The sequence below is a fragment of the Aphidius gifuensis genome, linkage group LG6 (assembly GCF_014905175.1).
Source record: "Aphidius gifuensis isolate YNYX2018 linkage group LG6, ASM1490517v1, whole genome shotgun sequence".
NCBI classification, from domain to species: Eukaryota; Metazoa; Arthropoda; class Insecta; order Hymenoptera; family Braconidae; genus Aphidius; species Aphidius gifuensis.
The window spans coordinates 14,389,581-14,405,289 of record NC_057793.1 but is presented as its reverse complement, the minus strand read 5'-3'; the positions used below and the strand labels follow the sequence as shown (position 1 = coordinate 14,405,289).

At 28.4% G+C, this 15,709-nt stretch overlaps 1 protein-coding gene across 1 annotated transcript in view; it reads left to right on the top strand.

Moving 5' to 3' along the window:
• LOC122859876 overlaps positions 1-15,130 on the top strand; it is a 45,323-nt gene extending 30,193 nt beyond the window's left edge. Inside the window, exon 4 of the mRNA XM_044163559.1 lies at positions 14,809-15,130. Within this exon, the coding sequence (XP_044019494.1) occupies positions 14,809-15,130 (322 nt within the window). The remainder of the gene's footprint in view (positions 1-14,808) is intronic.
• Positions 15,131-15,709: the final 579 nt, after the last annotated feature.

Genomic DNA, 15,709 nt, shown 5'->3' with positions numbered 1-15,709 from the left:
CCTTTGCACCCAGAGAGTCGTCCTACTTTGGGATTTACATACCGCCTTAAACGAAACAGTTTGTTACGCTAAAACACAAGTAGAAAATCTTTTTACTAATGTACAGGCGTAAAAAACTGTGTTATCGAAATCATAGTGTTTTTTTTCGTATACTTGTTTTTATCGATTAACTACATATTCACATACATGACCAATACATATGTATAGTATATAAACATGGCTGTTTTTACGAATAAATTACAAAAAATACTACATTCTTATTTTTTGTATTTCATCGTCCACATTGATATTTTTTTCAAACGTTTCTTACATTTAAAATTTCCATATTGTTAGCAATCATCTAATTTAATATTTTCCATTTTAATTACAAGTATTTCAACTGTTGTTTCGCTCTGTGTAGTCAATTTCAAGCGGAAAGTTAAAAATGGAATAGAAAATAAAATTTTGAACGTGTCGTTAGAAATACTTTAAAAATGAAAAGCAGATAAGGAATCGATAGTTGATACTGATAAGGTTAATGATGCTATATTTTTTTCAACAATTTGAAAAATAAATCTCATCAGCTTTTTAATATTGATACTGTAATTTTATCAACAAACTGTTGAATTTGAATAAAAGAAACTTTTTACTTTTTTCCATTCCAGAAGTTTTATGATTGTCTGCATTTTATCCCTATATTTTTTTCTATGTCAATGTTATAAAATAACAGCTGACAGAATAATACAATTTTATTCAAAAATCAAGGCGAACACGACAAAAACTTTGATAGTTATGAAGTCTTCAACAACCAGTCTCTTTACTTTTTTTTACGACTACCGAGGCACCCAAGTGGAAATTGAATTCAGGCACCCAATCAGATCCAGTATGACTAAGGTAAACTGGATTCTGATTTACTGCCTCTGTTTGGATCCGAATCGGATGCCATATGGCTAACGCCAACTGGATCCGAGTTTGCTTACTCTTTCCTGATCCAAATCGAATCTGAATTGCCGGACTTTGAAAAAAAAATTTGATTCAATCAGCCTCTTGATTCGGTCAGGATTGGCTAAAATTAACCGGATCCGGTTTCACTTATTCTTTCCTGACTCCTGATCCGAATCGGATTTTTTTTTTTTAAAAGTTAATCTCCGAGAGACTCTGCACCGGTTGCACTTACATCGCCCAATACTCATTTTGATATATTCGGTCAATGGTTACATGTGTGTCCACAAAAAGAAATTTTGAATAAAAATTACCAAGGTGTGTTAGTAAAAACGTCGATAACATCATTTCTTGGATCGATTCATATATATTTCAATAATATTTTCCTTAGCTATATTCAGATTTTTTAAGTCTTCTATAATTTATGCCAGCAGAGGTCACGAAAACTTAGTATATACTCTCTGAAATTGTTCTAATTTCTCCCTATTCTTAAAAAATAAAATAGAAAAAAAAAAAAAAAATTGCTATTTTTATTGATTTCTTGGTATTGATTTCTATCATTCGTAGAAAAAAATTACAAATAAACGAATAAAGATTACAGAATTTAGAAAAATGATTTCGTGAAGTATGATACCGTCTTTATGTCAATTTTATCGAGAGATATACATTATGTATAGCTTGCCGTGAAAAGTACACTGAGAGAAATTTTAACTAAGAATTACAAAAGTAAAAGAAAAAATTACAAAATAAATAGTAAAAACTGCGTTCCCCCGTCATTTATAAGAATTATTCGTATATTGATAGATAATTTTTACAATAAAATTATGTAAAAAATCTGGCCATTGACTATATACACTACTAAGCCATAAAATTTACACAATTTTATTGTAATTTCTGTTTAAAAAAATGACTAAATTCACGACACTCACAAGTAAATTTTAGCAGGCTGAGAATTTACCCACTACCGGTTTTAGAATTTACTAAATTTTATTATAAATTTTATTTAAAAGTTGGACATTTTTTGTGTTAAGTTCGGTAGTTTGTGCTAGATTCACGGAGAATAGCAATCAATTCCCGGCAACATTTTTTCTTTTCTGTTTACACGCTCAAAACTCGAAAACTAATTGTTAAATAGAAAAAAGTTATTCTTGATAAATTGTTTAGAAATAAATAACCAATAATAAACCTCGCTTAACCCCATACCTAGCTTCAACAGATAAGGCTGTAGAAATGCTTGAAATTACATGACAGTTCAATCGTTTGTTCAATCGGTCGGCCATATTTGTGTTATTTCGCCCCACGAACAGAATTTTTACAAAGCTATATAGTAAAAAATATTTAAGTTTATGCTAACTTTTATATGTCTACATGATAATTTTTATTATATATATAAGAATATTTATTAAATTGTGCAGTATTTTTTATTCAACCATATAATAATTTTTATTCTTTTCACAAAACATGCATGTCTTTATTTTAATTAACTCATAACTCATTATCTAAGAGATTAATCAAAAAAAGTAATTCTTTATAAATTGTTCAGAATTGAATTTTTAATAATAAACTTCACTCAACCCCATGTCAATTTTTTGACATTTTACACATTTTACATAATTTTATTGTAGAATTCCATCTCTCGCGGCCAGTCCCAGAAATAAAACAAAAATTACAAAGCAGTATAGTAATTTCTATTCAACCGTGATTTTAATTTTTAGTTAATATTTCTCTCAGTGTACTAAAAAACTAGACAAGCTATAACTTGCAATAGAATTGCGATAGAATTGAAACAGAGACTTTAAAATTGCCGAATTGATGGACGGCAGACGGTTTCAGGGTTTTGAGAAATATGAGGGTTTTCAAAACACAAACACACTTTAAAACGATTTTTAAATTGCCGAATTGATGGATGGCGGAGGGTTTAAGTGTTTTGAGAAATATGAGGGTTTTCAAAACACAAACTCACTTTAAAACGATTTTTAAATTGCCGAATTGATGGACGGCGGAGGGTTTAAGGGTTTTGAGAAACAGAGGTTTTCAAAATTTCGAAGCATCAGGGGGTGAAGGGAGAAGAGGGGAGGGGAATTTTATTCATTTCTCGATCATTTCACTCAGTTTTTCTCGAGTTAATTTCATCGTGAGTTATTGATCGCCCTGTTTTTACAAATTTTTTTAAAAATTAGTTCAGGATAGCCTGAACCCTGATCCAGGCCGGATCAGGATATCGTAGGGCTTTTCATATTCAAGTAACTCTATCACATCATGATCCAGTCTGAATCAAGGTATCCATACCATATCCTTACTAGAGATAGTCTGATCGAATCCAGATCAAGACTTGATTGAGGTAAAAATATTTGAAAAATGAATAAATTTGATATTTTAGTTCTGATCAAGTCCTGATCTGGATTGTATCAGGCCATCTTTATAAAGGTTGGGATATGGCTAGCTTGTTGCTATCCGGACAGGGCACCTGTAGAATGAAGAGTAATAAATGTGATACTTTCATCTTCGTCCATTTCGGATCAAGCGAGCTCTATTACATCATTAATAGCGAAAGCCTGCTCTAATCCAGATTAGGACTTGATCAAGGTAAAAATATTCAAAAAGTGAATAAATTTTATATTTTCATTTCGATTAAGTCCCTGATCCGGGTTGGATTTGGCTATCACTATCAATGATGTGTTAGGGCTTGCTTGATCTGGAATGGATGAAGATAAAAGTATCAAATTTATTACTCTTTATTTTACAGATTGCCGGGTCAGGATCGCATCAAGCTATCTCTATTACATGCTCAATCGCCAAGGCTCATGCTTGTCCCATCCACTTCGTTGTGAGCACACTCTCTGCGTCAGCGCTTGTATCGAAATATATGCTAGTTTAAAGTTTCTTTTCATCATTGTGACTAAACTGATACATTTTAACAGTTAACATGTACATATTTGTCTCAAACATATATGTTGATAGTAGACATGCATCCATCGCCTCAAAAACATATATATTCATGTTAACATATTATATATCCACTGTAAATAGTTAAATAAACTACGAATAAATCAATCAATTTCCTGTTTTTTTTTATTTTCAATTTATTGAACTATTTCACGGTGACCAAAAGTCAGCAACTTGCTTTTGAACAGTTTGATTAATGAATTAATAATTTAAAAAAAAAAAAAGAAATATAGTTGCTCATTCCTTTATTTATTCATTCATCCAATTATTCGATCAATTATTATTTATTCATTCATTTTAGTGTTTTTACAATAGATGATATCTGCGATACCATACGATTCTGATAGTTTTTTGTTCATTGATTATCTACACCATCATTATTTTTTTATTTATGATAATAATAATGAATTTTCGTTTATAAAAAAGTATAAAATTAATTTTAAAAAAATAAAGAAAATCTTTTTATTTTATGTATCTATTGTAATATTCAAAAATAAAAATGATCGTGTTGATCTCTAGTGAACGACAAAACCATTAAAATCGTATTGCCTTAGTTAAGGCTTGATTTCCGAATACTCTGAAAGTTTTTCGGATTAACCATAAAATTTTTTGATTAGAAAAAAAATTAATATTAAAATTACCATAAAAAGACATTCATTTGATGAAATCAATAGACTTCAAATAAAAAAGTATAGAGTAAAGAAGTATTTTATAATGTATAAAAATAGTAAGAAAAAAATATAAAATTAAATAATGTATAAATATTTCATTCATATTTATAAACTAATGGGTTGTGAATAATAATATGCTTTGATTAAAAATATTTATATTAACACGGAGAGAAAAAAATATTAGGTTTTACTAAAAAAAAACACTGGATTTTACGATGTTTTATAGTACTGATGGATGTTTTGGGAAATTTAGCAACATTTATCATGTAAACAGTGAGTTTTACTATGTTTGAGAATTTTAATCAGACGTAGTAAGTATCATAATACTCAATCGTAAAAATGGCCATGTTTAAAATAAAAAGTACTATGTTGTATAGTCAAAAATATATTTGATTAAAAAATATTAAGAAAAATTGTCAATTTTTTTTCTGTTGTATTATTAACGCAGAAGCTTTCGTTTTGTTTTTTTTTTTTCTTTCGCACTCTGACCGGCGATCGAACCGACGATGTATGTGTTGACGTGGTATCGGGTACACTTTAGACCGCTCAGCTACGGGACTTAACTGGAATTAACGTAAAATTCACTCTTTTGTTTGATATTTCGTCTTTCTGCATTTTTTACCATGTGAACATAGTAAAATTCGCTTCAAATATCGTAATTAATATAAAACACACAATAAAAATTGAATCGGGAATCGTATTTTTTAAAATTGATGAGTAGTATAAATAACATTGTTCGAATTTAGGTACTGAATGATTATTTTAACGAGCGTCAATTGTCAATTCTATTATGCTAACATAATAAACATTCATTTACACATAGCACTTTGTATCTAAAGTTTATTGAAAAAAAAGATTTCGTTAGTACTTTCGACTATGTCTTTAGTAAAAAAAATCTTGATCCATAGTTTGATTACAAATGATTTAATTTACTATGTGCCTTTATTAAAATATATAGTATAAATAATAAAAAATATAAAAAAAATATTATATCTTATCAAAAATCCGAAAACATCCACCGGTACTACAGTAGCATAGTAAAACATAATAATTTTTTCTCTCCATGTATTTCAAGACAATCACGCTGTGATAAAAAAATATAATATCCTCAACACGAGACACCCATCAGTTTATTTAAGAAACCAACTTCTCAAATTAAGGTAAGTGGGTTTGACTGATGGCATAAAGCTCACGAGTCAAGACGCAAGTTAATTTTTTTCAAGAAGCTAAATTCCAAAATTCAGATCGGTTAGCCATAAGTACAAGAATCGCATTAATTTTATGAAACACGGTTACGTTTTGATTTTTAAAAAATATTAAATGCTTGGAGAATTTTTACGTTTTTATTTAGGGTTTTTTTTTTTTTATCTTTCGATGATGAAAATTTTAAAGAACGAAAATTCTACCAAACCGAACTTTTAAACTCGGAACAGAAAAATATTTGTGCAGTGCAGATTCGAGTTCCGTCTTAGATCAAGAATTGAAAGTTAGAAAAAGATAACAAAAATAAATGAATTGCCTGAGTGAAAATATAAGTCTGATTCAGAATCAGTTTACCGGATCTGGTTTGGATCCAAATGTAACGCTAGTAGGAATCCAAATTATATCAGGAAAACCAGATTCGGTTTAGGTAAAAAAACCTTAGCCAACCCGGATATCGAAATTTGGATCTGGCATGAGCTCTAATCGGATCGAGTTTTTTATTCAAACCGAACCCCCGGTCGACCGGTTTTTTTTAATTTTTTTTTTAATAAATATTATCTTTCCTTTCTTATTAATTATCAACAAATTTTAAACTCAAAGAATTTCACATACTAAACTAAATTTGCGAAACCGATAGGGGATTGACTCTAAAACTTTTTCGTTCAAAGTCGACAACACTATGCAGTCAGCCACTTTCTTGGATTAGAAAAATCAAGTGCTTCACAGACATCAACTACTATTTTCAAAAAAATGACGAAGCTCTATGCAAATAATAGCATATTATCAGAGAAATGGAATGTCGTGTTTCGTTTTTTCTAAAAAACAAACTTTTTTTTTTTTCATTATTAAAAAGGATAGATAGGGTAAAGAAAACCAGATCCGGCTTACCTTAGCCAAACCTGACTAAATTCGAAGGTCAATTTTAGAAAAATTCGATTCGGATCAGGAAACAGAAAGAAAAGCTGGATTCACTCACTCGTAGCCATATCGGATCTCATTCGGATCAGGATCCGATTTCCACTCAGGTGTCACCATTATAAGTAACAATCAATTAATTTATAAAAACATTTATAAAACAAGAAAATTTCTGTCATAATTCTTGAAGGTTAATTTAAGAGTTTGAATGAAATTATGACTGAGTGTTAAAATTCAGTAATGCTCGAAAAATTGTTCCACAACTCAAAATGACTGAGAATGCATGGACATGCTTCAAAAATGATTGAAAAATTTTATTCCGGGTTTTTAAGATCTCCATTGTATTTCAATAAATTTGTTCTAGAATGTTTTAGTTCAAGTGTGATCGATCATTAGGAATGAGAATAATAAAAATACAAGAATTACGTATCAAGTTTGAGTCACGCAAAACATGAATTAACGTTAAATTGCTCTTTTCTGACAATGCATTTAGATCTTTTTATTATTCGCCCATTGTTTAAAATTTTAATCTAAGAAACTTGATTTGTCAATTTATAAAACTTCAGCGTACGCAAATATATATTGATGAAATTGAACGTTTATTTTGAATAACGGAACAGTACCATGCCTGCAACAGGAACGTTTTTTCAGTGTGAGTTGAGATTTTAAGATGGCAATCGAGTGTTTTAAATGACATCAGTGCTTTTTGTTTTACGTTGAGCTTATCATTTGTTCTACTAGCCTGGGATAAAAATTTCAGGTACGGAGAAATTCTTGAGAACAAAAAATATTATTTCCGTCAAAGCACTTGATTTTGGTGTGAAAAAGTCTTATTTTTTCCTACTTTTTAGGTACCAAAAGGGTGAGATTCTGTACCTTCAGGTAATTTTAAAAAGTCCTATTTTTTTATACTTTTAAAAGTATTGAAAAAATAGTGATTTTGGTAACCATCAGCACTAAGCTTATTTCCAAAATTCTAGTATTATTTCTCAAGATTTTTTGTAGAAAATCCAATTTTATTTCCAGACAATAGTGTAACCAAAAGCTCTTTTGGCAACGTCCGAACTCAGGCCCAAGCGCTCCAGGGATGCGGAACGTGACTTATCGTTCATTCTGGCTTCTATGACCGTCCGTTGTCATTTTTATTTATTGACTAGTTTCGTCTAGTTTTGCCAAGTTCAAAATAAGGGACTTAGTTTTTTTTCGTAAAAATTTTTTTTTTTCCAAGTTCTTTGAAATAAAAAATCTAGCTAAGTAAAATAGTGTAGATATTGATTGTTTGGCTATAATCAAAGCTAAGTAAAAAATCAAGCTAAGTGAAAAATCTAGCTAAATAAAAAAATTTGCTGGTAAAATAATGTAATCTAAGTTTTTTTTTTTTAAAGGACTTATTTTTTTTCTGTAAAATTTAATTTTTTTTTCTAAGTCCATTATTTTGAACTTGGCAAAACTAGACGAAACTAGTCAATAAATAAAAATGACAACGGACGGTCATAGAAGCCAGAATGAACGATAAGTCACGTTCCGCATCCCTGGAGCGCTTGGGCCTGAGTTCGGACGTTGCCGGTATAAGCTCACATATGTTACTTCAGGAAATGCTGAGTGGTCCGTTAAGAAGCATGTATGACATGATACTAAATATTAAAGAAATAATATTTGATCTTGAAAATTATCAATTGATACTTTCAACATTTGATAGTTCAATTTAAATAATATCATTCACATTTCTTCATTTTCTATAATTAGTGACAACGAAGTTATAGAAATTAAAGGTGACTAATAATGAAACTGAAATGTTTTATTGATTTTCAAGTTAACAAATTCATTCAATTTTGGGATGTATTAATGCATCCATTCTATAAGAAAAATGTTTTTGTTATTTGATGTTTGGTGAAGACATCGTTCATTAAATTATCAAATCGATAATGATTTTTTTTTTTGACCCCATGTGTTTGGAAAAAAAAGTGACATAGAAAAATCGAATGTTGATTGTTAAATGGCTTTTATAATTACTTATTAATCAAAAATAGTTTGTAAATCCGTCAGATAATTCATACTCGATTTTTTTTAGAATGGTTGGTACAAATGTATTCTATAATCTTAAGGTTGTTTCCAAATAACTGAATTTCTAGTAAAAATTTTTTTTAGTCTCATTTTTCAAATAAAATAATTATTTATATCATGATTTTTAAATAATTTTTAATCGACTGGACTTTTTGAGTTAATTAATTTCATAGTTGACAACTTGAACACAAAAAACACATTTATTACCTCATATTTTGAATTTTTCATTCTCTAGTCGAAAACTTTGAATTTACCATCAATTTCTAGTGCTCGAAAAACAAAATTAATTTTCCTTGCTATGGGTTGAAATACATATCCAACTTCAAAACCGTAAAATTTTTCGTTTTTCGTGAGTAAAGTAAGTTGGGGGATTTACAATCTGGCACTATAAGGATCGAACTTATTCACCAAGGCCTTCGGTAGCCGAATAATATATCCAAACGATCAAGAATATATATTGTGGCGTAAAAGTCACTGTCGTGGGTGTTCTATAGCAAAAATGAGGGGTTGAAGGCAATGACAGGAAAAAAAGATACATTTATTTCAGGTTGTTTGGACTGTACCGTGTTGTTCTACAGACTATAGGTTTGTTCAAAAAGTAACTCAGCCACACAGAAGTTCAAGATGGCGGACTTTAGAAACTTTTGACATTTCGTTGTGGTAGACATCATTATTGTTATTACGATAGAGCCATGTATTAAAACTGATATAGTTACTTTTTATTTTATTTTGGTTCTATATATTCTTGCCACTTACTAGAACACGGAATGACTGAATGATTTTTCAAACGCACCCAATATTTTTCATATAGTAAGCATATTTGGGCTAGTAAACCCTATTCATAGGTGAGACTCCTACAGTTTTCTCCCTTTTTGTTGCTTTTTTTCGTGTTGGAAAGGGAATCAAAACTGATTGACACAAAGACGTAAATAAACAAAAATATAAAATTGATTCATGATTATGAGAAAAATTATGTACGTACACGGAGATAAATTTTGACTAAATATTACTGAAGCATTCTAGTAAAATTTATTGATGACGACATTTCTTGGACCTATTTCTATATATATAACTATTCCCCCCCCCCTCTACATCTTGAATTTTTACTGAAGATTTCAGTAGAAATTCAACCATTGATATGCTATACTACGTTGTAAAATTTACTAGTATTTATCCCTAATTCATCCCAATATACGTCACGAATCTTTAGTATATATTGTGGCATAATTTAGTAGACCTAAAATGTACTGACTGCCGATTGTAAATTTTACTGAAGTTTATAGTAATATTTATGGAAACATGTTGTACTTTTTCTAGATTCACGGAATATTATTTTTTTTTTTTAATTTATTTAAATTAGTTTAATTTGATAGTTTTTAAATAACTAAAAATATAAACAATACATGAAAGAAAAAAAATCATTATACATGTACAGTTCAACATAAAAATAATAATATTATTGTTTTAAAATAAAGCAAATTCTAAACAACAAAAAAATTTTACATTTCCATGGTTATAACTCGAAAACTAAGAGAATAATAAAAAAAAGTCATTCCTGGTAATTTGTTTAAAATTAAATTTGCAACAGTAAACCTCACTTAACCCAATATCTATTTTCAACAGGATGAGCTGTAAAGAGGTTTGAAATTACATTACAATTTAATGATTAGTTCCGTCAGTCGTCCGTCTTGTCTGTAATCCCATGATATTTTTTAATTTTTACCGATACACTTTGGTGAAAATTCTACACATGCGGCTAGTCACGAAATTACTGTTATAATTTACTGGATGATTTCGGTACTTTTTACTTAACCTTGGGTGCTATTCTTGGTCCCGTATTGCGGGAGTTACTGCGGGTCCCGCAATAACGATTCATCAGAAATGTTTGTCGCGATAGAAAAACATGAAGGCGCTTGTTGTTGCTTTCATGTGAAGCTGCCATAGTGGTATGCAAATGCAAAAATAAGGTAAAATTTACATGAAAGCAACAACAAGCGTCTTCATGTTTTTTTATTGTGACTTATATTTCTTGTCGGCGAATCGTTATTGCGGGACCCGCAATAACTCCCGCAATAACTCCCGCAATACGGGACCAAGAATAGCACCCGTGGAATGTTAATTTTACTCAAAATTTCTCTCCGTATATGATTTATTATGGGTTATTGAAATAATTGAAGAATATGATTATTATATTTGTAAGATCATCAATCAAAAGAATCAATTACGTATATAAATTATAAAAAATATTTTAAAAAAAGATGAATATGGTGTAATAAATAAATGGCGAATATGAAAAATAAATAAATTATCAAATAAGAACGTGGAAATAGCAATATTACACGATCAACACTTTGTTTGTTAGAGTAAGATTAGTGTGTATCAATTCACACACATGCTAGTCAAAAACTTGATTTTCAACCATTATCAACACTTAATTATTTGTACTAGTATATGACTCAGAATAAACTTTTCAAGTCAATATGAAACAAAAATTTAATTTAATAGTTATTGAAAATGCTTTTTGAACATAAAGAACTGTTCTACTACTTTTTATTTTTTATTTGTCAATATTTTCTTTTGATAAGCATATTGAAGAATTAAAACTTGAATATTGTGATACTTTAATAAAAGAACAAACTTTCCAGATCTTTTTCTTTGATAAACAGTTGGTACAGATGTTTAATTATCTTGTAAAATAAAAGAAAAGTAATATATATAACAATTAAAATGTGCTGTACTCGGCATTATATTTGAAATTATTAAAAATGATGTTATCAAATATATTCAACAATCTTGAAAATATAATATAAAGGTTGATGTATACACTCGAGTAGCCTCAATCACGTCAACCATCATGATGGTTTTACCTAAAACCACGACCATCTTAAGTAAATCGAATGGTAACGAAACCAAAACTATCTGCTACCCCGGCCTCCACAGAAATAATTAATAAAATTTTAATAGAATTATTTTATATAAAATTGGTTTTATGAAAATTGGGCGAACTTGTTAAGATCTTCTTATAATTTTTTTTTTTTATTTTTATTAAGAAATAAACAAAAAGTCAATCACGAAGCCACAAATTTTTTGGACGACATTTATAAAAATGTATATAAGAATATTCCTTAAGTTTCTTCTACTATAAGGACTTTAAGGATACAGTAAAGGATATAAAATTTTGCGAAATCATACATAAGATTCGTTGCTCCGTACTAGCGCAATGGCTTATTACCCATAGTTCTGGGTTCGATCGTTATGCAATAATTCATTTTGTTTGAATTTCTAAATAAGAAATTTATAAGATTTCGGCAAATTTCTATAAAATCAAATTATAAGATTTTTATGAAAACTTCTTAACAAGCTTGCCCAATTTTTATAAAATGTTCCCGTGAGGATAAAAGTCTCTCCGGCTTCGTAAGACTATTCAAAAATGTTAAATCATATTATTTTTTCCAATATATTCTTTAAAAACATCGTTATGCAGTATGATATGATCACACTGAAGGATACGAACGTGTCTGTTACAACAGGATATTTATGAGTCTACGGTACTTATAAATATTTTGTAAAAACAATCATGTTTATAACAATCATGTATATTGGATTTTTCTGAAGACTTGGGTTATCTCAATAATTTTCGACAATTTTGAGGATCCTTTTTTATTTTATTTTCAAATTTGTTGCAAAGTAGCGAGATCAGCAGACTGACGAAATGAAACGGTGACTAGACAAGTCATTCTTTATGTATTATGATTATTATAGTGTTATGTAGTAATGATAATCATTATTACATATACACTAGCAAGTTATAAGATATTTGTGAAAAATATATACATTCAAACTTTGTTACTTTTATAAATCACAGATATTTAAATATAATATACCTTTATTTTTGCCACTTATAAATAAAAGAGCAAATTAAAAGAAAACGACTGGATTCAAATGGTAAACCAATCATTCAACTTTGAAGAGTTTGCCGATTACTTACGTTCTTGTTCAGTTTCAGTTAATTGTTCAGTTTCGTCACGGATTCAGAAACATATAAATAAATATCTATTTTAATGTTTTTTTTGATCCCTCAAGTATCGTATCTTTTCAGTTTATTGATTTTTCGTATAATAACTTTTTTTCTTTTTTGTCTATGGCTAGATATCGGTATAAAATCATTAATGCTATAACAACATTTTCCACTTACATCTATTAGTGAATTCTATCAATCAATTTTTCATTATATCAACGAAACGAGCAAACCAAATTCTTTTATAGATTTTATTGATTTAAGAAAGCACCTTACAAGTTCAAAATAATAATTTCAATATCCAATTAATGGTTTCTGGAGTATTTGAGCTTTTAACTCAAAGAAAACATTACAGTAAATATTCATAAGTGAATAACGAATAGCGGTTTTATAACAATGATAAAATGAAGAAATTATTGTTTCTTTATAAGAACATAAATGTAAAATGTTTCTTTGTTATCAAACGATTAGACTAAGTGAAACCTAAAACAAGGGAATGCTCACGAAAAGTATAATTATTTTGTGATACATCATTTCAAAATGCCGTTATGCTATCTTACAACATGATTAATAAATTTTCCAACTATTATAGACCGTCTCACCATGAAGAAAAAATATCTGTGAATAGATTTTGGTCTTGGTAAAAAATAAATAATGCAACAATGTAAGATTTTTATATACACCTAATAATGCAATATTATATATTTTGCACTCAATTAACGATGCCATGTTCATTATGCTGGAGCTTTCTATTTAACGAAAGTGGAAAATGGCACAGAAAAGTGCATGCATTTGCATACATCTATACGTGAGCTATATGTGTAGAATATGTACCTCGAGACATCATAAACTCAGTGCAAGATTATCTCTGCAACTCGCAATTGTCTTTATGACACTAGAGCAGTGAGAATATTGTGTCAAAATATTCGTTTACCAATTATTTAGAACACTTATGAATTATTTAAGTATTGTGATGTGTGAAAGCTCATAGTCTCGTATTAGGCTTAATTAAAAGATAATTAAGGTAATACGAGAAGTAAGGTAGTAGATTTGAGGTTACGAAATTCTTAAAATGCTTGGGATGTTATAAGATTTTCGTGTTTCACACATCAAATCATGTTTGAAAGTATTGCAACTCATGACAAATATAGAAACAGTATAAATACGTTAATTTAAAAACATCAATTCAAAAGAAATAAGTATCGTTATGAGACTTTTATATCAATGCCCACTTTTTTTGATGGATGATTTTTTTTGTTCTTTCCTTGATACTTTACTTCGATTTTGTTAGCTACATCCCTGGTAGAAATTTACCGGTAAAATCGACTTAATTTCGAGATAACGTGTTAAACCTGCAAATTTTTCCCTATGCTTATGTTATCTCGAAACTAAGTCAATTCCTATGTCGATTCGATCGAGCATTTCTACTAGAGATGTAATTGATTTACTTTAATCACCATAATTAGTTTTATTGTGTATATTTAATTTTAGCTCAAAAACACCGGGATCAGTTAAGTTGCAGTATACTTTTATTGTTAGAAAATGGTTTCCAGTTTTGCATAAATTTAAAAAAAAATTTATTCCTATATTATAGAAAAGGTGTTATTAACACCAAACATATACGTATCCTTACATTTTACAGCCTATAGTTTCAGTCATTCCGTATAAATAATGATTTTCCGTTAATGTTAAAGTTCATGGACTAAAAATTCAATTTATTTGAACTTTGTACTCAATTTATAATAGAAATTAAAAAAAACTGAATTATGAACTTATCAATATTTGACTTATTTGTGCATATTAAGTTTGGTCCAACGAAACTATCGTATGTGTTTTTTCGGGTATATCTGAATTTTCTGATTTCAGTTTCTGAATACAACGTATATTATCTGCATTCCACGAGTTTTTTTTTTTAACATGTAAGCACAATGACTCGATGAACATTTGGATGTAAATAATGGTTTATCCTGTTTATTTTCGGTTTTATTAAAAAAAAAGTCGATTGAATAAAAGGTTATGTGACAATGCATAGAAAAAATTATTTATAATTTCACAATTTGACGTGAAAAGAAACATTCACCTGGTTGTGAATAATAATAATAATAATAATAATAATAATAATAATAATAATAATAATAATAATAATAATAATAATAATAATAATAATAATAATAATAATAATAATAATAATAATAATAATAATAATAATAATAATAATAATAATAATAATAATAATAATAATAATAATAATAATAATAATAATAATAATAATAATAATAATAATAATAATAATAATAATAATAATAATAATAATAATAATAATAATAATAATAATAATAATAATAATAATAATAATAATAATAATAACATTGCCTATTTCGAAGATCAATGACGTAAGTGAATGTTTCTATTTTATAGATTTAAGAAGTAACAATATATAATAATAACGGAATAATCACGTACTAACGCGCATGTTTGGTTTGTACACTTGAATTAAAATTATGTCAAATTGTTCAGATATTTGATTTGTATAAAATCCGTCTGAATTTGTGATCTTTTAAATACGAATATTTTCTAAAGATTCGCTTATGGAATGTTACGAAAGTTCTAGAACCTAGCAAAAAAATTTCGTTCTATACAAATAAAATATTGTAATATTTTCGTATAAAAGTTGAGTTTCAATTATAATATAAATTTTTCAACATTTTTTCCATCCACAAATATCTCGCTTAAACACCTGTTTGATAACTTTTTTTCTCGTCTTTAACTTTCAATAATTTATTTTTATTTCTATATTATATATATTCACATTTCTAATTAATCTTGTTTCATTTTTGTCTAGTAATTTCAGTTTAAAATTTTTTCACAGCACGGCACCAATAAAATGCTGAATTCGTCGTCAAGCAATCGTTGAATAAAGATCGCGTATACTTTAGTATAGACCCGTCAATTAAGACACATCAAGACGAAA